The sequence below is a fragment of the Drosophila teissieri genome, chromosome 2L, assembly GCF_016746235.2.
Source record: "Drosophila teissieri strain GT53w chromosome 2L, Prin_Dtei_1.1, whole genome shotgun sequence".
NCBI classification, from domain to species: domain Eukaryota; kingdom Metazoa; phylum Arthropoda; class Insecta; order Diptera; family Drosophilidae; genus Drosophila; species Drosophila teissieri.
In genome coordinates this window covers 18617652-18643100 of record NC_053029.1, presented here as the reverse complement: position 1 = coordinate 18643100, position 25449 = coordinate 18617652, and the positions used below count along the sequence as shown (strand labels likewise).

At 44.8% G+C, this 25449-nt stretch overlaps 1 protein-coding gene across 6 annotated transcripts in view; it reads left to right on the top strand.

Annotated features, from left to right (window-relative positions):
• The window catches only part of LOC122622921 (myosin-9), a 34163-nt gene extending 9477 nt beyond the window's left edge, over nt 1–24686 (top strand). For 2 of the 6 annotated variants that reach the window (XM_043801691.1, XM_043801681.1), the window contains exons 7-20: nt 10246–10335; nt 10395–10640; nt 11083–11571; nt 11900–11932; nt 13009–13125; nt 15285–15467; nt 15610–15930; nt 16304–16492; nt 16755–18521; nt 18799–19050; nt 19134–19576; nt 19968–20102; nt 20170–20233; nt 20300–24686. In XM_043801691.1, coding sequence (XP_043657626.1) covers nt 10246–10335; nt 10395–10640; nt 11083–11571; nt 11900–11932; nt 13009–13125; nt 15285–15467; nt 15610–15930; nt 16304–16492; nt 16755–18521; nt 18799–19050; nt 19134–19576; nt 19968–20102; nt 20170–20233; nt 20300–20335 — 4365 coding nt within the window. In that variant the 3' untranslated portion in view covers nt 20336–24686. Of the gene's footprint in view, nt 1–21; nt 437–5826; nt 7186–10245; nt 10336–10394; nt 10641–11082; nt 11578–11899; nt 11933–13008; nt 13126–15284; nt 15468–15609; nt 15931–16303; nt 16493–16754; nt 18522–18798; nt 19051–19133; nt 19577–19967; nt 20103–20169; nt 20234–20299 lie in introns of those variants that run through there. The other 4 variants (XM_043801723.1, XM_043801714.1, XM_043801707.1 and 1 more) reach the window with 4 other exon arrangements.
• The last annotated feature ends 763 nt before the right edge of the window (nt 24687–25449 follow it).

Here is a 25449-nt window from a genome sequence, read left to right as displayed (position 1 = left end):
TGTACGTGTACGTGTACGTGTACGTGTACGTGTCCCTTCCCCCGGTGAAAATGTGTGCGTGTGTATGGTGAGCCAGAAGGTTACACTCACACTCACACTCACATTGCATTTGCACTAAGCAGACAGCGCTAAGAAGCAGGAAACAGCGCCAAGAAACAGGGGAGAAGTGAAGAGTGAATGGTATAAAGTAAAAAGTAACGGGGAAGCAGCAGTTTATTATTGTATTACAATAACACACACCTGCGCACAACAACGGCGGCCAGCTCAAATTACATAAATAGCGGCTAGGCAGCACTAAGCCCAAGTACAACGAACTGCAATTCTGCAATACAGCAACCCTGCAACACTGCAACATTGCGATTGCAGCAACATTAGCACTTAAAGACTCAGGCGAGAGACCCAGAAATCTATGGACAATGCCTATGTCTACTACAAGGTATTGTACCGCCCACTGGTTTTACCGGAAACAGTCACCCCATCCAGTCAGTCAGTCAGACAACTGCGGCAACTGAAATCCACGAAAACCAACAGCGAATCATCATCCAGTCATCAAATCAGCTCAGCTCGAAATGTCATTACTCATCATCTAGCACACAAGAACAAGAACCAGAACCAGAACAGAACAGAAACTTCAACTCCATTCAAAAGTCAATCAGCCAAAAGGCAGTTCGCATAACAAACCAACCAAACCGACGAAATGCATCTAACCAAAATGTCTGTGGGCGAAAATTCCAAGGGTGGCGATGGTCATGGTACACAGGGTGTAGTGTAAATCAAAACGATGGCTACCCCATCAATGGGGCGCTGCAGTAGGCGCTGCAAGGCACCCAGACACCGAAAGCCATTTAAATGTCCTGTCAAGGCGTAACATGAGCAACTCCCAAAGGGGCGGGGAGGTGGAAGGGTGGGCGGCAGGAATAAGGCGACTCGAAGAGAGAGGGAAAGCACATAAAAACTTCATGCAGAGGAAAATCAGTTTTTAAGTTTTACCAAATAAATGCAAGATATATCGGCTCTGAAAGGTTGAGGTCTTCATACAAATTGGCTAATATTAAAGATTTTGTATCCAGGATAACACAGAAATGTATTTAACCAAAAATGTTTGGTACTGCTCTAATGAATGATTTGCATTTGTTGAAAAAGTTATTACTTATGTATATCAAAAGTAACATTGTAATTGGTAACGATAGGAGTTACCATTACTTTTAAAAATACGATGCAAAGACAATTCTGATATTTTTAAAATTATAAACCTATTATAGTTTCTTCTAACGGAAAAGGACGCAGAATATCGAGAGAAACTGAAAATAACGAAATTAAGAGCAACTAAACGTTCTTGAGAGTTTTTCTCTGTGCTTGCAACTAGCACGCAAAACAAACAAAACTGGTTAAACTTCTTTAGTTTAGCCTGTCCTCTTGTGGCCTCGAGTTGCAAATTAAATTTCACACACACAGTGGCACATATCAGCGCACACACACACCAGGACACTTTCTAACTAACACAGTCGCACACTAATACTGGCTAAAATGGGGAAAGCGCATTGCCTGCTTTTCTGCGTAATTAGTGAAATTCGGCAACAGGGCGAACTTGCAGAAAAGTGCAAGAAGCATATACACAGCCATGCAACCTTAACACCCCTTTCGCCTTAACCCTTCGGTATCCACGCTCATTAACAGAAAAGCCTAGCGCACCGAAATTCTAAAAAACGAGAGCCGACAGGGATGCACTTCATAAATGTCACTTGAAATACATTTCCATCAGGCACGTGCGTGGAGGCGAGAGATGGGACAGCAACCGACAATGGGTTAAGGCGAGAATTCTGAGGGACGATAGGTAGTGAATGGCAGACAGGACACAATAGGGAAAGGGACTCTGTCTGGCCTTGCTTACAAAAAACACGGGCACAAACGAAACGAAACGTGAACGTGATGATTTGTCATGATTAACGCGAGGAAAAGGGGATCCCCATTGAAAAGCGGGACTTCCCCCCTACCGTTTTAATGTTTTGCATTCCCTTTGTTTGTCCTGCGTGATGTGCCCACATGTCAATGTCGTGGGGGTACAGTCTCTCTCTTCCTCTCTCTCTCTTCCTTTTTCTGGCCTTATCCTTCTGCCTCACGGAGTCATAAAATTGAAATTGTTTCCCCCAAGCTTTCTTTTCAGTTTGCAAGACTCCGCTTTACGGGTTTGTTTTTAATTTTGTGATTTCTGCTGGGCACGCAACAAACGAAAATAGCAACAAAATGGTTGAATAGCCACAAAATATACACTCTGCTACATGTATTTGGCACTTAACACACTTCCACCCACATACAACCACACATCCACCCACTCGGCTTTTGATTTCGCCTCTTACTTTGCCTTTGTTCTCTCACTCCTTCTCCCTTTCTCTCTCTCTCTCTCTCTTGTTCTATCCATCTCTCTTTCCGTCTTTGTAGCCCCTCTCTTTCCATTGTAGTCCCACACAAACACACGTGACGTATACGTAACCTTGTAACCAAAATGTTGTTATTTCGGTCCGCCATTTCCATGTGTTTGTGTGTGTGTGTGTGCGTGGGTGAGCAAAAGTTCTTGGCATTATTTTAAGTGTTCTGCTCACCTGCGCTCTCTTTCTCGTATTCCTTCTCTGCCTCGCTCTCTGTCTCTCTCCTTTTATCTCTCTTGGCATCATTTTTCAAATTTATACTAATCTTTGTTTTACTACAAGCCCTAAAATATGTAAATGTATGTTTTGTGTCTTAATGTTGTTTGTGTAATCGTTTAATTATAGTATATAGTATAGTTTTCTACACTCGCTTTGTACTTTCGATTTACTTTGAGACCCCACACACACCACATACACACACACTCACGAAATGTTTGTTAAACTTTAAACTTAGCATTTTGAACGGAACGCTGATTTTTGAACTCCTTTTTCTTACTGTTCTTACATAATCAAAAAGTAATATATAACATTTAACCAACACACCAAAGAGCAAAACTTAGAAATCAAAGTAAAACATTAATCGCAAATCAGAAAGTAAAACCTCAACTGAATTGATCAGATACGAATTAACAAACCATTAGTGAACTGTGATCTGTTTAGCATACAAGAATAATTCTTTTGTCATTTTATTGCCAAAAGATGCAGATGATTTTTTCACGAAACTTATCGATTGTAATGGCTCCAATAATTGGCTTAATGAACCAAAATTAAATCCACACAAAAACGTCTTAAAACGTAGGCAACCAGTCTTGAATAATAAATTACCAATCAAGCGACGCAATTAATGAATTCAAAGTATATATTTGTTTCCAGAATTGATCTTTTTTAATTACATCAAAAACATATATTTTGTTGTTGTTCTAAAAGCGATCACCAAAAAAAAACAAAAAAAATTGAAGAAATGCTATGACAAATATGAAAACAAATTTGTTTACCAAGAATCGAAAAGAACGTATGCAACTATTTACAATATGCTTTTGTAATATTTTCGCACGATACCAAAAAAATAACATCAACATAAATATAAATAACAAAAAAAGGACCAAAGGGAAAGCAATAACAAATTGATTAATACTTCGAGTAGACGGAAGAAAGGAAAGAAAAGATGAAAAAAGGAAATCTTTCATTTACTGACAACTTTTTGACGATAAAATGATAAAACAATTATGACGTGTATATATATCCACAATATGGCTAACAAACATATGAATATATACTCAACCTCTCTGTTTCTGTCTCTCTTACTCCCACTCACTCTCTTCCTCTCTCTCTCTCTCTCTCTGTCTCTGTCGCTCTTTATATATATATTCGAATATCTTCAAATTCAATTACATATATATATACATATATAAATATGTTACTCTTCAGTATGTTGTTTTTGATATTGATTGCGTTATTCCGCTTACTACAGACTGAGACCCCCGAAAACCCCGATCTTCCGACCCGCCACCCACCGCCCACCAAAAAGCCCAGATTCCAAGTCCATCTCGAGGCCGAAAAATAGGCAACAATTGTTGTCGTATCGTTGCACCCGACTCACACACATTCAAATGTGTCCCTGTGCGCTCGTGTTTGTGTATGATATATTACTTTTTGGTTTTTGTAAATACCGAACGTACCAACTATCTTACAAACGTTGACCGGATCCACTTGAACTCGAAACCAAAATCGAAATCAAACTCGAACTCTCACACAACACGCAATGCAACAACTACAACACTATCCTCATGATGGGTTCCACTCGCACACACACACAAAACACACACAGTTCCGACCCTTTCTCACCAACACTCCTACACTGGAATATACACTCTGTTTAAGAAAAGAATTAAGAAGAGAAGTGATATTCTGCTCTGTCTGACACGACACACACATCTTGCGTTCTTTTCATCTCTCTCTATAAGTCTCTTTGTAACCGTCTCTCTCTAACTCAAGCTCAATCTCAATCTCTGACTGTCTCTTTCACACACACATTCTCTCTCTCTTTCACTGTCTGTCTAAACAACTATATGAATATATATTTTGTTTGTTTCTCCAACACACCGAACCAAATTATTTAACAAATATACTTTTGCACGTTATTTCTATAATGCATCTGAACTATATATTGTTATACGAATATTTATGTTTCTTTTCTGCGTACAAACAAAATACCGAAAGCAAATTGTACAAAACAAAAATACCGAAATACTAAAGTACTCAAATACCCAAGAATATACCTGAGAAATACGAAATCAGAATCCGAGTTGCATTTGTATGCCGCGTCGATCACACGAACCAAGTCAAATACAGCAACAAAAGAGAAGCATCGACACACAGATACATTCACAGATATATTCACCCAGACGCAGACACACTTACAGGGCCACCCATACATGTTCAGTTACAAAGATACAGGCATCCACACATAAATAGATACAAAAACCAGCCACATCCTCGTGGCTGTCAACCAAGTGACACACATTTCATGTTGCGCCTCCTCTCCGCCCCCGAATCCACCGAAACCACACCCCTTTTCGCAGACACACACACTCACACAGACACACTCACACAGACACACTCACACACAAACACCTAAGCCCAACCCCCCGCCCTTGTTGAACTTTTTTTGGGTGCCTACAAGAGCCGTTGAAAGTGCCTCAGAACTAACTATATAACTAACCATATAAAGCCGAACGAAAGTTAACCAATGGAAAAACGAAAAGCGAACCAAACCAAACAGTACCGAAAAAACATAACTCATAATCAACCAATCTCATTCTATTACAAAACCCTATTGTAAATTAAGCGCAAAAGTGTAAAAAGTCGAACAAGAAACAATCTGAAGAACTTGTAGAAAAACAACAAAAATTATGATAACAAGAACTAAGCAAATAAATCACGTTTCAAATATGGGGCCAGAATAGTCCGTAAGTGTTTCGGGCAAAAATCGCATTCGCTATGTTAAATGTAAGCCAATTCTACTATACATATATGTGAAAACCACCTCAATATATAAATATATATATATATATGTATGTATGTATGTACACAGATAGATAGCTAATGTTTGTTAAGCCACGATCATGATCAAGAAATCAAGAGCAAAAGCTGCCAAAAGCTGTGTGAGCGATACCGCATCGAAGCCGGAAAATCGAAACAGATAACAGATAACACCAGACCCAACAACAGACCCAAAAGGAGAGAGCTCTCTCTACTGACACCACAGATACCAGATACCAGATAACAGTTACCAGAAAAACCAGAAACCAGAAAAACCAACCAACCAAAACCCAACTACCAGTCAGTCAGTCAGTCACAGCAGTTACAGCAACCAACCATTTGAAATCGCCCGTTTCAGATGTACAATAACTACACGGGCGCCAGCGGAAGCAGTCCTCCATTGCCGGACATTATTGGCCAGTACTACGGGCCGGGAAGTCTGGGTCCGGGCCCCCTGTCCTACGGCTCGGGCAATGGTTACGGCCCGCCCGGCTACGATTTGTACGGCCCCTCGACCTCGACGGCAGCTGGTGGATACGGACTGTACGATCCCCAGATCTACGGACCGTGCCAGCAAACCTCGCCTATCCGGAGAAGGCGCTACAGCATTGCCGGCCTGCCCTCGGCCACTATGTACAATGATGTCTACGGCTATCCGGCACCTCCGCTCCAGCAGACCAGCTCCTCGAACATTGTGAATCTGTTGAACGAGGCACACAAGTCGATATCGCGCAGCTCGCAGATCCTGAATCTCACGAATCAGGCCCGTCAATTGGGCCAGCTGGTGACCACGCCACTGGGTGGAGGAGGAGTTGGAGTTGGCATGGGCCTGGGTCGAGTGGTGTCCAGTTACCCCACCCTGCATCCGGGGGACACCTCGCCGCCGTACCTCAACGATAACCTTATGCAGATGTCCACGAGCTTCTCCTCGCAGCCCAACATGTACTTCCAGCCGCAGGCGCAGGTGCTGCCCACCCAGCTGACGGCGGCCCAGAGTGCCGCTGCAGCGGCTGCCCGACTGCGTCCGGCGTACTCCGTAACGAACCTGGTGTCCAGCTACCCGACGACGACCGCGACGGGCTATGGCTGCAAGTACGGGGGCTACGGGAATCCGTACCAGACCGATCTGGGCTACGGCAATCCCCTGGCCCCCTTCCAGCAGCGCCAGCTGATGGCCCACCAGTCGCTGCACGCCTCCAATCCCGCCATTTCGCAGTACTACCAGAACCAGGCAGGCGCATCCGGAACGGGAGCCTCGGCGGCCGCCCTGGCCTACAACCTGCAGCAGCAGTTCGCGGGAACGCAACACTACGGCGGCGGATCCCAAGGACCGCCGCTGGGACACTCGCACATCCAAGCGTCGGTGCAGCAGCAGATGCATCCGCAGTACCAGTACCATGTGCACCAGCACCAGAACCATCTGCAGACACATCCGCTGGCGGCGCTGGCCAACACGAGCGGTCCGTTCGGAGGAACGCTGGCCAGCAGTGCCAGGGACTATGTGGATGGACTGCATCATGCGGCCCACTCCCATACGCATCCGCATCCGCATTCGCATCCGCACCACTCCTCGCATCATTCGCATCACACGGCATACCCGCACTCGCATTCGCACCATCAGCAGCAGCAGCCGCATCAAGCCCACCATCACCACCATCTGCCATACTCGAAACTAGACTTAGATTACCCGAAACTGCCGCAAGAGCATAAGCGACAAGTAAGTTTTAAATTTGACGTAGACACGCTATCCCTAGACTCCTAAAGAAACCGAGAAAAACCCTATTCCCCGAAATCTGACGACCCCGACATCGAAAAATTGAAACCCGAAAAATCTAAAATGATCATCAATCAGCCTCATTAATCAGAATCAGCATCAGAATCAGCATCAGCATCAGCATCCTATATATAACAATCAGAGAGCAAACGACCCCAAATTGGAAGGGCTAACCGTCTATAACCGATATTGTACGATATAGCGATGAAGATATAGACGGCTGGCCGATCTGCATTTAACGCTTTCCTCTGCATCAACCAGTTGTCGCGTAGGGAGAAGAAAAGACACCAAGTATTATACAAACAATATACAACATATATGATAATAAAGTGGATACTCTTAGAAGACCTAGGCTAAGCTAAGACAGTTCGCGATGGAGAATGTGGATGAGGAGAACTATTGTTTCATGTGCCATTTTAAAGTAGAAACAGTGAAGCGAAAGACAAAGCTACCAAATTCCAATGTTACTCCGATTTTAGTTACACATTTGGACTTACGTTCTTTGCATAGAGCACTCAGGGCATTAAGAAAACCGAAAGCCGAACCGAAAGTTCGGCTGAGAATTCAAATTGTTGTGGATGTTTTTTTTTTTTGGAAATTATAGAACCTTGCTCTCGACTCTCAGAAGTAAAAGACTGTATATAAAACTAAAACTGAGATTTACTCACACGTAACAACAATTTATATATACACAAGAGGAGAAAAGCGAAATGAAATAACGTTTACTTTAAACTTGTCTCGCCTGTGAAAGTAGCAAGTTTTGCCTGCTGGCAAAACAAAAACAAAATCGAAATCGAAGTCGAGAAGAAAAACAAATACAAAACGAAGCTTGAAATTTATTAAATCAAAACCTATAGAGTAACTCGTACTTAGTATGAACATTCGACAACTTAGCCAATTGTTAGTGCAGCACAGACACACACTCTATCTAATCTAAGCTTAAGCGAGTAAGTAACGACCCTTGCATGGACATAGTACTTCCGCGCCATCAAGGACCTCCTATACCCAACCTACTATACCCAACTTCCTAGCCTGACTAACCAGGAGCCTAATCCAATTATAACTTCTCTCTCGCATTAGTGGGCGTAATGTGCATTGCTAAATTATTTACTTTACTCGACTTTCTTCCGCCTCCTCCGTGCAACACTTCGTTTTAAGTGTCAAAGCCCAAAGCCTTCCCCAGCAAAAGCAAATGCAAGAGTTATGAGCAAACTAGCGTGTGATTAGCAATGAAGGTCAATTATGAACGAAACAATGGAAATTTGTATGTGCAATCTATAACCGAATAGGTGATAGGTGATAGGGGATCTAATTGGATCGCTTTGGATCGCCTGGTTGAATTAGTTTTTGTGTGTCTGAGACATCAAGCAAAGTGAATCGAAGAAGCATTCAAAATGTGTCTATGCGAATACTATAATACTATAGTGTATGATTATGTACGTCGAGTACACAACTAGTGTTTGTATTTCGTATTCGAAGAAGCGCTTTAAACACTAATAAATCGGTAGACATCGATAAGTATACAAAGGAATATATAGAGTGCCACTACCCCAACCTCTGGCAGACATTAGGTTCAGTTTTGTGCCCCAAAGTAACGGAAATTGTTTCGAAATTCACAGTGAATGCATGCTAGACTTCACTACTTTTACTGATTACCTTTGAATATAGAAACCCTTTAGTCGGACTATCGGTTATAGCGTGCTAACCTGTTTTTTGTGCTTAAAAATCGAAATTACGCGTAGATATTTCTCAAAGAAAGTAAAAAGTCTTGTTAAAGTAGTGTTTAAATATATACTAGATCAATTGATACGGGGATGTGAGTCTGGAGTTACTTTAATTTTGCCTAGTCGTAGTTCGTAGTTCGAGAACCCCTAAAATATGCAGCAATCGTAAAAGAATAACAAAAACAGAAATTGTGTTCATAGATAAACTGTTTTCAATTGTTTATATACGTATATATATATATACATATAGATATATGTACATCAAAGAATGTGAGCGTAACCGAAAGATAAAAGCTTATCACTAGCCAATTCGAAAGATAGCACAATGTGCGAGCGTGTGAATAGATAATTAGATACAAAGATACAAAGATACTATCCACTTGCTTTTCCTACTTCTGTTCTTGTTGCTCAGCCAAACTTGATTCTCCTCTTCGACTCAGATTGATTTGTAACCCTTTTCTACAAGACGACGAACAGAACAAGAAACGAGGCATTTGAATATTGATATAAGATATACACATTATACATAACTCTCTATATACTAGTATTGTATTTAAATAATTATGGTTAATATTCTATTATACGCATATACATTTATGATCCCACGGGATGTACTATTTATACAATGATTTAACTGTAAACCTAATTAAGATTGCATTCAGACTTAATTCCGACAAGCAAGAATATTCTCGAAATCTGTTAAACTTAACCTAAGCTGTAAGCATTATAAAATGGAAACTTTTCGAAAGCAAACAATAAAATTACATACGAAAACCGAACGTCGAGCATCGTACGGAAAAGCAGCCAAGTCACCTACTAGTTCAGAACACCCTCCTACCTCCGATCCCCGAAAGAAAACACCAGACATACACCGAAACAGACCATCCCACTACACGATAACACCGAACAGGACACCCAACCAGGGCGGTTAGGTTAAGGTTAAGTACCAAACTAAGCCCGATAACTGGGCTATCCCCATGGTGGCCCAAGGCATTACCCACCACCCATCCACCAACTCTCATTCTATACAAAGCGTAAGCTCGCTGTCCGCACCTCCTACTCGCTCATTTCACACTCAGTTGCAACAGCAAATGATACTTTGAGACAACAAGCAGACCAAGAACACCAACCACCAAGTATTTGTAGTCCTGGCTAAGGATCAGTCCCCAGCCCAGGCAACACCATGCGTGGCAACACTCTCTGATCTAATGTTATCTGTACTTGTTCCTTTCCAACCACCCCAAAACCACCACCCAACCCCATCCGAATCGAACCTCAGCTGGACGAATTCCGTCTTGAAATACAGAGAAGGGATCAAGAGATCCTGGCGATGGCGGCCAAAATGAAAACCCTCGAGGAGCAGCACCAGGTAAATTGAAACGCTAGCGTCCAAGTTTTCCGTTTGCACAGTAAAGTAATTCCCGTCAGGACTACCAGCGGCACATAGCGGTGCTCAAGGAGTCGCTATGTGCCAAAGAGGAGCACTACAACATGCTGCAGACGGACGTCGAGGAGATGCGCGCCCGCCTCGAGGAGAAGAACCGCCTCATCGAGAAGAAGACCCAGGGCACCCTGCAGACGGTCCAGGAGCGCAATCGCCTCACCAGCGAGCTCACCGAGCTCAAGGACCACATGGACATCAAGGACCGCAAGATCAGCGTGCTGCAGCGCAAGGTCAGACATCCTATCCCCCATCCTTTCCACTTTCATAGCCACTTTGTTGGCTATGACTAAAGAGAGCATTATTATGCTTAAATATTAATTAGAAGCAGACCTACCTGGGGGAATTTCGAAGGTTTTGCAAGCAAGAAACAATACTATAAAATCACTCATAGTCAGTAATTTCTACTTAAACCTGAATCGAAAACCAGTTTACATTCAGCCCTTTAATTCTTAGAAACAACAATTATATAGCCTACTTACAGTAATCTTCAAAAACAATCTTTAAATATATATAGTAACATTTATAGGCTTCTTTGAAAGCGATAGAGAATATCTTGGCTAACTGCTGAGCCACCAAAGCTTTCCAGATCAAAAAGAGTCAGCCGAGCTTAGTTTACTATGAGGTTACCTTTTTATGGGTGTTCGCTCCTCAATCCCCGCTCTCTTCCGCCAGATTGAAAACCTGGAGGACCTGCTGAAGGAGAAGGACAACCAGGTGGATATGGCGCGGGCCCGTTTGTCGGCCATGCAGGCGCACCACAGCAGCTCCGAGGGCGCCTTGACCAGCCTGGAGGAGGCCATCGGCGACAAGGAGAAGCAGATGGCCCAGCTGCGGGATCAGCGGGATCGCGCCGAGCACGAGAAGCAGGAGGAGCGGGATCTTCACGAGCGCGAGGTGGCCGACTACAAGATCAAGCTGCGGGCCGCCGAGAGTGAGGTGGAGAAGCTGCAGACGCGCCTGGAGCGGGCGGTCACCGAGCGGGAGCGGCTGGAGATCAAGCTGGAGGCCTCGCAGAGCGAACTGGGCAAGTCGAAGGCTGAGCTGGAGAAGGCCACCTGCGAGATGGGCAGGAGCAGCGCCGACTGGGAGTCCACCAAGCAGAGGATCGCCCGCCTGGAGCTGGAGAACGAGCGGCTGAAACACGATCTGGAGCGTTCGCAGGTACTCGTGCATTATGACCAGTTTTCCCAACATTAACCCAATAACTTATCATCAGTCTATTCGTATGTATGTTTGCGCTGTGTACATATAATCGAGAGACTTGCATACATACTGCTATCGATAATCTATGAACCCATATGCATACAACACATATCTATGTGCTATCTGTATCTACATCTATATCTATATCTGTATCTGAATATGTATTTACATGTACACATTACGCATCCCAACTACCAACTACCCAACTACAACAACTACAATTATAATAACTACAACAACCAATCAACCTGAAATCTAAAACTCACCCGACATAAACCAAATATAGATGCAGCTAGAAGAACAGACCACACTACACAAAGTAAGCCCAAAAATCCGAGTTCCAAACTTCCAATTACCAACTAGATTGCATAATATCGAGCATCGTAGTTTTCGAGTAACGTAGTTTGAAATCCTTTCACTTTCCATAAGATCGAGTAATACATATATCGGTAATGTCACAAAGCTGGCTTTGTTCAAAGATCAAACTAAAAGTAATATTGTTAGTTAGTTTCATCGGAAACGAATATGGAGTATCGCTATTATGCAAAATCGCACATTTGATGTATCGCCGACACATATATCGTATCGCATTGAATTTAGAGCCTTATAACTATCACTCATCACCCAAAACACGTAGTACTTTGTTTGCCTGCCCCCTACCGACTATCACTCGCCATTTAGAGCCAGCAGGCTGAAGTCGAACTTAGTCGACCACCCACCACCAACAACGATTTCAGATCCGATAAAGCCCTGACATATTGCGCACTTAGATACTTAGACAGGATTAGCAGCACTCGCCTACATAGCTGGGTTTTGATTTAATCGCTGTGCAGACAGTGGGAGGTGTGAACAAGTTGAATTGCCGCCGAACATGCATACCCTCGAATAAGCGTACCCTAAGATTAAGATATAAATATGTTCGTATCGTACTTTGCAGAATGTACAAAAGTTAATGTTCGAAACGGGCAAGATATCGGTAAGTCGGCCAAAGCCGCTGACCCAGCCTAACCCACCACATAGTTCACTAAGCGCCATAGCAGCCTAAATACAAACCGAGTTTAGAGAACCAAGCGTCAAATGCACCCAAATATGAGAGAAACGTGTGTCGAAATCCAAAATGCCGACCTCTCATTGAATCATTCACAGCTTCATGGATTGGATGTGGATCCATTGTAAACAGCTTGCCTGCTGGACTCATCGACTCATCGACTCACCGACTCACCGACTCACCCACTCATCACCTCAAGTCACCCGTATCCGAAACCATCTCTCTAAATTTGACCACATTTGCTAATGCCTTGAACTGCTTTCGATTGTTGTCTTGCACTCGTTATCCTTATCGCCCCATCCATGGCCAACCAACTAATTTGAATGTTTCCCGTTTCCCGCCGAAAGACAACCTTTGGCAGGACCACGATGACCACGTCCCAGGAACTGGATCGAGCCCAGGAGCGGGCCGACAAGGCCTCAGCCGAGCTGCGACGCACCCAGGCCGAGCTGAGAGTCACACAGGTATGGTCCATATGCTCCCCCACTTGCCTGCGAATCGAGACAGCCATATACATATATCGATATGCATATCTGAATGCTCTTTTAGTTAGCTTTACATATATTATTTACGTATACTTTATGTATAAATCGAACTGCGAACTGCGAACTCGCAATTGCAAGTGCAATTCCCACATACAACTGTCTGTGTGTATATATGCTGTACATGTACATACATATCTCGGTGTGCGTGTGCTTTGTTGATGGACCGAAAACTTTCGCCTGGCAATGAGGAGATTCTACACACCCACACAGAACACCAATACAACTACCAGAGTCGAAGGGACCCCCACCCACCTGTCTATAACTTTCTCTGCTGCAACATGCCACCCCCAACCACACACACACATACACACACACCTGAGCACTTGCTATGGCAAACACGCTGAGTCCTTTTGGGGGATAAAGGATAGGGATAAAGTTGTTCAACTCGATTTAAATCCTTTTATGTTTGCTTCTTTCGTAACTTTAACTTTAACTTTAACTCTAACGTAACCGTAACTGTATTAGTAAATTGTAAACTGTAAATGTAATCGTAATTGTAAAGAAATTTATCGCAAATACCGCCGTTGAGACCATGTATACTAAAACCAAACTCTATCTAAACCGTTGTGCTTACATTCATTCTCTAAATATAGGGCGAAACTGAAAAACGTTTTGTGAGTAAACCGCTTCCAAGCAATCAATCAATCAAACAAGTTTTTAGTAACGCAACTAACCGTAATTGAATTCGATTGCAAACTTGAACTGCATCTGACTATGCCAAAGTAATCCAAAGAAACCCAAAAAGATAACCAAAGCTAGTTGCAATCTGTCACTTGTTCAATTTAATGTAACTTGCATTGCCTGATGTACTAACATTGCCATACCAGCATATACATACGCACATACCCATACACACGTGCCTATACTCGTAATATAGCGAACACACCCGCATACATCATTGACCTTGTACGATAAAGCCTCGAGCTCATCTGTCACAGCAGTTCCGGTTCGCTTGGAAAAGAGAGCAACCTGCCCCGAAAACCGGATGCACGCAAAGTATGACAAAGTATCCTTAGAGCAGCTCAGTTCCAGGAGCGCTTTCTCTTGGACTTTCACCCCCACACACACACAGACACACAGACCCACGCAGACACGTACACGTACACACGTACAAGGACTGAAGGAAGCGGAAGGCCGCTGATATCCCCAGCTAATTGACTTAACTGCTCTCTCGCGCCCACAAGTACATTGACACCCACACATCCGCCAGCATTTCTTACGCACACTTTGCCTTACTTTGCTCTCGCACTTTCGCCAATTTTCCCTAATTTTCCTCTTGCACTAATGAGCCATCTGTGGTCGTCTAATCCATCGCGAACTCATGCTCCAGATCCCGCCATGTGCCCCAAAACAACTTCGTCCAGTGTTTTTATGTCCGTCTGTTTCAACCCATTACCCAGCTACACCCTTTCCTTTTATTCGAACTTCTTCTTCTTTACTTCTTTACACTCGGTTAAAACTTCGTCTTTGTTTTGCCAGTTCTCCAAACTTTCCGCTTGTTTCCTTTATACTAATCTGAGATATCTTTATCAATTCCTTTGTTTCAACAGTTTTTTTTACCTATTCCCACTGTTGTTTCCGTTTACACCCTCTGTATTGCTCCTTCTATAGCTCCTGTTAAGCTTTTCTTGGCCCAAATCTTTCCTAAGCTCGCACCAAGCACCTTTATGTTCTCTCAACTACCTCAACCACCTGCTCCTCATTTTGATTCCTGCTCTATATCTCCCTCTAAGTCAGCCGCTCGCAGCATAAATCGCTCTATATCGCTCGCTAGACGTTGTGATCGTGTTCGTAATCGTTATCGTAATTTAAGTACTCTTTGTCGTTATATTTGTCGTTTGTCACCTTAACCTCTCTGTTTCGTGTCTACTAATCAGTCAGACATTCAGTCAGTCAGTCAATCAGTCAGTCAATCAGTCAGTCGAATCAGTCATTTAAGAACCTTTGCCCCACATAATGGCCTGTAAATAATATCCGTTATCCAACATCCACTCTACCCCCCCGACAACATGACAAACCCCTCGATCCCCCACGATCGATTGATAATGAAAACCGACCAAACCAAAACCCGAAAACAGTCGGATGCGGAAAGAGCACGCGAGGAGGCGGCCGCCCTGCAGGAGAAGCTGGAGAAGAGCCAGGGCGAGGTGTACCGACTCAAGGCCAAGCTGGAGAACGCCCAGGGTGAGCAGGAGAGTCTGCGCCAGGAGCTGGAGAAGGCGCAGAGCGGTGTCTCTCGCATCCACGCCGACCGCGATCGGGTAGGCAAAACCGCTTAGCTATAGCTATATAGCAATATAGCTATAGCACCCAAATCCGAATAAAACCCCCAATGAACCCCATGAAAGACCCAACCAACCAACCACCCTCACTCACTCACCCAAACCACCATCCGTTGCACAGGCCTTCTCCGAGGTGGAAAAGATCAAGGAGGAGATGGAGCGCACCCAGGCCACGTTGGGCAAGTCGCAGCTGCAGCACGAGAAGCTGCAAAACTCGCTGGACAAGGCCCAGAACGAGGTCGATCATCTGCAGGATAAGCTGGACAAGGCCAGCACGGAGAACCGCCGCCTGGTGCTCGAGAAGGAGAAGCTCACCTACGACTACGACAACCTGCAGTCGCAGCTGGACAAGGCCTTGGGTCAGGCCGCCAGGATGCAGAAGGAGCGCGAGACCCTCTCCTTGGACACGGACCGCATTCGCGAGAAGCTGGAGAAGACGCAGGTATGCCCGGGTCTCAGTCCCAGTCCCAGTCGCAGCCCCCACAACCACCTACACCACACACTCTCTGAACCACACACCCATCTTCGAAGAGACTAGCTAACCGAAAATCTTTGACTGTAGCCGTAACTGTGTTGTGCTAACCCCCCGAGTAAACTATTACTATTAACCGACATGCCACTAAAACCTCGCTTAGATCGATGTGATTGCTATTGCTTAACCCAGAACACCCTCAACCCTCAACCCCTAACCCGCCTTGTACATAACTAAAACTATTTATCCCTAACATATATCTCTACGTATGCGTAACTATCTTTCGACTGTCACACCCCACAACACTCACAACTAAAACACCCACACAACTACGAAATACCAGGTGCAACTGGGTCGCATCCAGAAGGAGCGGGATCAATTCTCCGACGAGCTGGAGACGCTCAAGGAGCGCTCGGAATCGGCACAGACCCTCCTGATGAAGGCCGCCCGCGACCGGGAGGCGATGCAAACGGATCTGGAGGTCCTCAAGGAGCGCTACGAGAAGTCACACGCCATCCAGCAGAAACTCCAGGTAATTGACACCCAAACCCCCGACAGCGAAGGCAATTTCTTCAGGTATCCTCTTCGAAAACGAAACCCAAAACTATTGGCTATCACCCCTACTAAACTCTATACTAAAATACGTTGTCTGTACTGCATATTGTTTGAAAAACCGCATGAGAACTGAATTGAGAAATCAGAACAATTGGCTGTTTGTGTAAATCCGTAGCTACATGCCATTGGAAACCCGAATTCCCAGACCTAACCCCTTGTGCCCTATCGCTTCCTTTCAGATGGAGCGTGACGATGCGGTCACCGAAGTCGAGATCCTCAAGGAAAAACTGGACAAGGCACTGTACGCCAGCCAGAAGCTGATCGACGAGAAGGACACCTCCAACAAGGAGTTTGAAAAGATGCTGGAGAAGTACGATCGGGCCCAGAACGAGATCTATCGCCTTCAGTCCCGCTGCGATACGGCAGAAGCGGACAGAGCCCGCCTGGAGGTGGAGGCGGAGCGATCTGGCCTGGCTGCCAGCAAGGCTCGCGAGGATCTGCGCAAGCTGCAGGACGAGAGCACCCGGCTGCAGGAGGCCTGCGATCGGGCGGCGCTCCAGTTGAGCCGCGCCAAGGAGTGCGAGGACAATGCGCGCAGCGAACTGGAGCACAGTCGCGATCGCTTCGACAAGCTACAAACGGACATCCGGCGGGCCCAGGGCGAGAAGGAGCACTTCCAGTCCGAGTTGGAGAGGGTCACCTACGAACTGGAGCGGGCACACGCCGCCCAAACCAAGGCGGGCGCCAGCGTGGAGGCGGCCAAGGAGGAGGCGGCCCACTATGCCGTAGAGCTTGAGAAGATGCGCGACCGCTACGAGAAGAGCCAGGTGGAACTGCGCAAACTGCAGGACACAGACACCTTCGGCCGGGAGACGCGACGCCTCAAGGAGGAGAACGAGCGGCTGCGCGAGAAGCTGGACAAGACGCTCATGGAACTTGAGACCATCCGCGGCAAGTCGCAGTACGAGTCGGAGTCCTTCGAGAAGTACAAGGACAAGTACGAGAAGATCGAGATGGAGGTGCAGAACATGGAGTCGAAGCTGCACGAGACCAGCCTGCAGCTAGAGCTATCGAAGGGCGAGGTGGCCAAGATGCTGGCCAACCAGGACAAGCAGCGATCCGAGCTGGAACGGGCGCACATCGAGCGGGAGAAGGCCCGGGACAAGCATGAGAAACTACTGAAGGAGGTCGATCGTTTGCGCCTGCAACAGTCCTCGGTGAGCCCCGGCGATCCGGTCCGAGCGTCGACGTCCTCCTCTTCCGCTCTGTCCGCTGGCGAGCGGCAGGAGATCGACCGCCTGCGGGATCGCCTTGAAAAGGCGCTGCAGTCGCGTGACGCCACCGAGCTGGAGGCCGGTCGCTTGGCCAAGGAACTGGAGAAGGCGCAAATGCATCTGGCCAAGCAGCAGGAGAACACCGAGTCCACGCGCATCGAGTTCGAGCGCATGGGCGCTGAGCTGGGTCGCCTTCACGATCGCCTCGAGAAGGCAGAGGCTGAACGGGAGGCCCTGCGTCAAGCGAGCCGGAGCGGCGGAGCAGGCGCTGCCCCCCATCCGCAGCTGGAGAAGCACGTCCAGAAGCTGGAGTCAGACGTCAAGCAGTTGGCCATGGAGCGGGAGCAGCTGGTCCTGCAACTGGAGAAGAGCCAGGAGATCCTCATGAACTTCCAGAAGGAGCTCCAGAACGCAGAGGCGGAGTTGCAGAAGACGCGCGAGGAGAACCGCAAGCTGCGCAACGGTCACCAACTGCCGCCTGCCGCCGCTCCACCCGCCGGAGGCTCCCCCGCCGAGATCCAGGCCATGCAGAAGGAGATCCAGACCCTCCAGCAGAAGCTACAGGAGTCGGAGCGCGCCCTGCAAGCCGCCGGTCCCCAGCAGGCCCAGGCTGCCGCGGCGGCGGGAGCGAGTCGCGAGGAGATCGAGCAATGGCGCAAGGTCATCGAGCAGGAGAAGGGTCGCGCCGACATGGCCGACAAGGCCGCCCAGGAGATGCACAAGCGCATTCAGGTGAGGATCGATGTGGGTGAATTGCTACAGGACACAATGCGCACAAGGAGTTGGTCCTTAACACAACTAAACATTCTGATACTTTCTAACACATTAAATCACTTATTTCCACACATTTTTATATCAATATGTAAGTACTTCATGTTATCATTTGGTTATTGCGTTTGAAATTACGTTACTTTGAATGGGTGTTGATCAATCTTTATTGGAGTTCCACGTTACACTTTTACATCTTTAATAAGCTAAACTATGATTCTAATGCATTAAAATGGTTTAGCTTATGGACCAACACATCAAGGATCAGCACGCCCAGATGCAAAAGATGCAGCAGCAGATGCAACAGCAGCAGCAGGCGGCGCAACAGGCCGCGCAGCAGGCGGCGCAGCAGCAGCAGTCCGCAGCAAGTGCCGGCGGAGCGGACGCCAAAGAGTTGGACAAGGTCAGGGGCGAACTGCAGGCGGCGTGCACCGAGCGGGATCGCTTCCAGCAGCAGCTGGAGCTCCTGGTCACGGAGCTGGAGAAGAGCAAGGTGGGTTAACCACCATTACATGCCATTATAATCATATATTAATCATTAATCATATATCCGGTAATCGCTTTTCTCCCTCCCAGATGTCCAACCAGGAGCAGACAAAACAGCTCCAAACGGCGCAGCAGCAAGTGCAGCAACTGCAGCAGCAGGTACAACAGCTGCAGCAGCAGATGCAACAACTGCAGCAGGCTGCCAGTGCGGGAGCAGGCGCCACCGACGTGCAGCGCCAGCAGCTGGAGCAGCAGCAGAAGCAGCTGGAGGAGGTGCGCAAGCAGATCGACAACCAGGCCAAGGCCACCGAGGGCGAGCGCAAGATCATCGACGAGCAGCGCAAGCAGATCGACGCCAAGCGCAAGGACATCGAGGAAAAGGAGAAGAAGATGGCCGAGTTCGACGTCCAGCTGCGCAAGCGCAAGGAGCAGATGGACCAGCTGGAGAAGTCCCTCCAGACGCAAGGAGGCGGAGCGGCGGCCGCCGGCGAGCTGAACAAGAAGCTCATGGACACGCAGCGACAGCTGGAAGCGTAAGTGTTTCACAAGCCAGCGAAATATCTTCATACCAAAGCAGATCCACTGCTTCAAAACATACGTCTATTTAATATTTATTATTGCTCGCGTTTTCAAAGACATCCAAAAGCGATAGCATAGATAAAGATAAAGCCCGAAATGCGATTTACTTTAGCTTTACGAAAACATAAGGAAAGCTATAGTCAACTAGCTCGAATATAAAGCTACCATTCATATGCCTCCAGAAACTTAAGTTAAAGATCTCTAAATACGGACGGCTCGACGTTTATACGGACAGAAATACGGACAAACGGAAGTGGAAAGATTGGATAGGATCTGATTGTTTTTTTTGTTTTTTTGTTATTCAACAAATACCACGTACTATATGTTGTTGTAACTCTTTTTCAGATGCGTCAAGGAGCTTCAGAATACAAAGGAGGAGCACAAGAAGGCGGCAACCGAGACGGAGCGTTTGCTGCAATTGGTACAAATGTCGCAGGAGGAGCAGAACGCCAAGGAGAAGACCATCATGGATTTGCAACAGTGAGTGTCTCAGTGGCTTCTCGCCTCAACGCCCCCAGTGAACTCATTCCTTGATATTATTTTTCAGAGCCTTAAAGATCGCTCAAGCCAAAGTCAAACAAGCACAAACGCAGCAACAGCAACAGCAGGATGTAAGTTAGGACCCACTTAATGGTATTCAAAGATATAACTAATACCCGGTCCGTATCCCTTTTCAGGCTGGGCCAGCTGGCTTCTTGAAGAGCTTTTTCTAAACAGTGCCCTCGCAAAGCCACAGATACACACATCTAGTGATGCAGATGAGGCAAAAGGATTTTACCCGTACTACTTACCCAAAGCGATAATGGAAAACCAAAAACAGCAAGAAGTTACCAAAAGCACTGTCTACTATTTTGTATACTACCGATGCCGATACCAATACCAACTATGCAGTATTTCTACGACTCTCACACACATACACTCTACACACACACGGAAACACACACTGAAACACACAGGGACACACACATTTGTAAATGACACTATGTAAATGCAATGCGAAATGCATATTATTTGATATTTATGTGTATTGTGTAATTAGGTTGCCGCTATACTCAAATTGTGGATGCATTTAAAAGTCAGCTCGTATAGCGTACTTTGTAAACTCTCTTAACTCTCTCTAACTCACTAACTCAATCCTTTTCGAACTCAAAATCGAACTCAACTTAAAGTTTATCGTTAGCCAAACACCAAGTCCTTCTTAGCCCAATTACCCCAACTCGAGAGTCCTTCTGTCCTTCACTCTTTCTCTGTCGCTCGGAGCTGCAGCACGTAGACTACGTCCTCGGGCACTGCATCCCCATCCCCATCCCCATCCCCATCCCCATTCCCATCAGCCCAGTAATATTTCTGCAAGACCCACCCATTAGTCATTAGTTTTCCCACTGGGCGAATGTTATGGCATTGAAGTTGAAACGAGCAGAAAGGCAGAGCAGTAATTGCATTCATTGAGTGCTGCTTTGGGCCCAAAGTGCAGCATGTACTTACAATTATCGATGATATATACATACATATATGTATGCTAGCCTCTGTTATAGTTAGTCAAACATGAGCATCCTACGCCCATCAATCACACTGTACATAAGTCATTCGCATCGGACTCATGGCGGAAAAGTATAGATACAGATACAGATACGGATACACTACGTAGAGCAATACATAATAGACCACAGATTATACTAGTATGATATAGATACGAGTACCATATGTAAAATTATTGCGATTATAAAATTATATTGCCTAGCCTTTAGCCGTGTACCAAAGAACTATCACTACAGACCCCGAAGGAAGATCACTACCTACCATTCAGCTATTATGGATATTATCGATAAAATAAACTCGAACGTCAACTACAACAAGTGCAATCTCTATTTTAATTAGCTAAATCTACACGATACCCCCACGTTCCTTAACCCCCGACTAAATAGATCGAGTCCACTACGCAAGCTTTACCCAAGTCAGCTGTGAATGCGCATAGTACGAGTATAGTACTTGTAGTACTTACTGTATAGTACTTATTGTAGATCGATAGTTCCACTCTAGTCCAGGTCACTCGAAACGTTGCTTTTGGTTTAGATAAGGAGCGAAAGTGTGTTATTGTTATCAGACATGAAGGACTTATGCCCCTGTAATGCATACATAGCTATAGAGGAATAGTTGCAAATGTGTACAAACTATAGAGTACCATATTGACTAGCATGAACTAGTGTTTTCATTGAGTACATTTCGTTCCCTATAATTTAAACTTGAAGGAAGTAGAAATCGAAGAGAATCGAAGAAGCAAGTCATACGAAGGTAGAACGAAGTATGGAGTTATCACTGCCAGTGTAAGCAAGAATATTGATAGATGGGGAAATGTAAGATCCGATTAATCCTAGGGCCTATCATTAGTATATCATTTGACTTTCGGTTACTAAAGAAACCAACCACGAAGACATTCAGCAAAAGACACACCACAATCATATCATTCAAGCCTATATCATAGACCCAGAAACGAAGGATAGCTGACCCTAGCGCTATCATTGTCCTCGGATCCTTCCACCCATTCTAGAACGATCGATTGTTGAATTGAAAAAGCACCCTCCTCCACCTTTTAGGTAATCGATTAACGACCAAGTAAACTACGATAGAGCTGCACTCTCCGCTTTCTTTTCGGTTTCGCAATCGTTCGATTTGTGTACATAAGTTAGGGTCCTGCTTTTCCTGCCCCTCTCTCGCCAAATGAGTTCCCCAAAAAGTTCCTATACCAGGAACCTCGGGTTTACGCACCGTGCGGCTGGAGGGCAGAAAGCCATACGAGTTCGCGAGTCAAGTAAAAGTTAGCAACATCTTCGTGCTCGACAGAAGTGTACATAAGTGTCTAGTTATGTAAGCATAACAGAAGCTGTATAATATATGAAATAATATACTATTTACGATATAATGTAATCATCAATCTATATCCAGACCATTGAGAACACGAGAACAATTACTATCGACAAATCAAACCGAACAAACTTCACCGTAGGACACATCACTTTGGCTACCGAAGCTGCAAACAAATTACACACCACGTTGACAATACAATCACCCACAAATACACGTTAACACTGAACACCCTTTGGATGCCCCCAATATACACCCCTCGATTACGATCCATTGACGCTAGATGGAAGCCAACATATCCGAGTCGAGGTGGCGCTAATCTTATGTCAACTAAGCCCCAGATATCACATATGCGAACCGACATTTTGGGAGCGATTTCCTAGCGCTACGAGTGGATTTCTTGGTCACTCGATTAGTAGGTCACCGGTCACTGGGCCACTGGGCCACTGGTCCACTGGTCACTTTCACCTTCGATCTTGATCTCGATTTGCAGTTATAGAGGAAGAAACGTTTGCCTTTAACTACTTAACTTAACTTACCACGTATCGTATTGTTAGCCTAGATAGTCTCAATTACAGCAGCAGCAGCAGCAGCAGTGACGAACAAACTGAGATTAAGAACATGAACTAACGGTCTATCTACTTATAGTATTTGCCGTAACACTTTAATCATATTATCCCCGCCGTCGTGTACCCTACTTACAAATACAAATACGAAACTATCGGATAGCAAGAAAAGCTTCGACAACTTTTTCTATACAGATCTAGCGAACATAACAATAACAAGAGATATATGATAAAACAGAAAACAGAAAACAGAAAAGAGCAAACAGCAAACCCCAATTCTCGTATAATGTAATTTAGCAAATTGTAAACCCAATATAGGCAGACACTCTCTCGCAAACAAAACCCCGAATATCAGGCGAGGATTGATGGCAGATTAATGAATTTATAGGGGAGAGTCTCGATCGGGAGTCGAGCGTTACCTATCGATTATGCTAGCGAAGAATTATAGCCCCAGTGTGTACTTCTCTGTACATAGACCTATATATATAAATACTTACGATTATGACTAGAGCAAAGCATACGATAGATGAATATAGGAATATAGGGAAACAAAGCATATACATAGCAGATATGGAAAGAGAGCGCAAATTACATAGATACTACTACTGCATCACTCATCAAGATCAAAGCCGAAGATCGTAGTCAGAGCAAAAACTTCGATGGAGAGGAGGAGGCAGAGCAGAGGAGTCTAGATCCCCAGACAACCAGAACCCCAGACCCCCAGAAACAAAGTCCCCAAACTGAAACCGATACCGAAATATCCGCAGATGAGCAACAAAAGCATTAAGGAAAAGAAGAACAACAATTTCGTGTAACATTTTTTTAAACAAGTTTGGTGATCTACGATATTGGTAATAATTATTGATAAATAAAATAATATAAAAGGATATATATATATACACATACATATATTATACAAATATATGAGGTAAAGCCCAGTACTCAGAACGACAATTTGGACTTGTGAAGTGACTAAGTCATGTTTGGGCACAGTGTGACTTGTCAATAGATTGCAAAAATCACCGATAGTTAAGAGACCACACTGTGCTGTAGAATTACCATTCTACCAAATTCGTTTCCCAAATTTCCATTGAAACCTTGTGATTAAAACCTGGAACAGATAAATCTTGCCGATCTGAGCACTGGACTTTAAGCAGGAGTAGGCAAAAAATAAGAACGGAAACAAGGGGAGGCATACATAAAGTACGAGTAAATATTTATTATATAATGTTTTTTAAGTAACTTATAGTAAGCCATTATATATACACACATATATATAAATTATACATATATGAAACTACATAAGTTTACAAGGTATATGACAGAAACAAAAACAACAAAACCAAATTAAGAATCAACCACAACAAAAAAGAGCAACAAAAAGGTAAACAACAAAAAAACGCAACCGCAGCAACTAAACAAAGTAAACGATTAGAGGTGAGGTGGGAAAATATTATAATAATAAAGTAAATAAATTTATTATATACATACATACATAGAAGAATATTACAAATGGGAGAAAGTCGAGCAAAATGAAAGCGAGATGAAAATGATTATTTGAAACATGTTCATTATATATAAATGTCATTAAAAATGTTCTTCAAAACTGCCTACCAATAAAATATATTTCAAATAATATCAGCCAGTGTCCCATTTACTGCCTATGCTTTCGGAAGGCATTCTTATTGCTAGGGAAGGAAGTTTAAGCAAATGGAAGTTTAAGTTTATGAAAATTGCTAAGTTTCTTACATTCTACCATTTTTGAAATACGCGCCGTTTCGAATAGCGCTGCCACGTCGTACCCATTCAGCGATGCCATATCAACCTTTTCTAATTCTACATGGATTCTGTAAGTGAGCGGTGTAAGTTGTATGTAAAATTACATGTATGTACAATGGTTTGGAACTCTGATAACAATAGTATAGACGAAACGCAGATACATAGATAATGTGCCTTTTTGTTACGTTGAAGTTGCAGGACAGATACAAAAAAGGCAAAACGGCTTGGGTGCCAAAAACACACATCTACGAGTCTCGTAGGCACTCGAGTGTCTCGATTAAGCCAAAAATCTGTAGATAGCCTCCGTTTTTAGTTGCTGTGTTGCTGTGCGTCGGCGCACCCGCAGCGTTGTTGCGCAGCAGGCACTCGAGGATTCTATGCAAGTAACAAAAAACACCCGAGTGACAAAACATGTGGGTGTTTGTAATTGCCGCAAATAGAGTGTTTAGCGGGTTCACTTAGAGTGCCGGAGGCTTGGTGCAGTTCTCTGTTGCAGGTTCAAGTGCGGCGGCAACAAGAATTTGAAGAACTTATTTTTAAGAAACTACGACTTTTTCGCATTCTTAGGACCCGAACAAGCGTTCCCCGCGGCCTAAGCATTCTGTTTAGTTTATATAAGC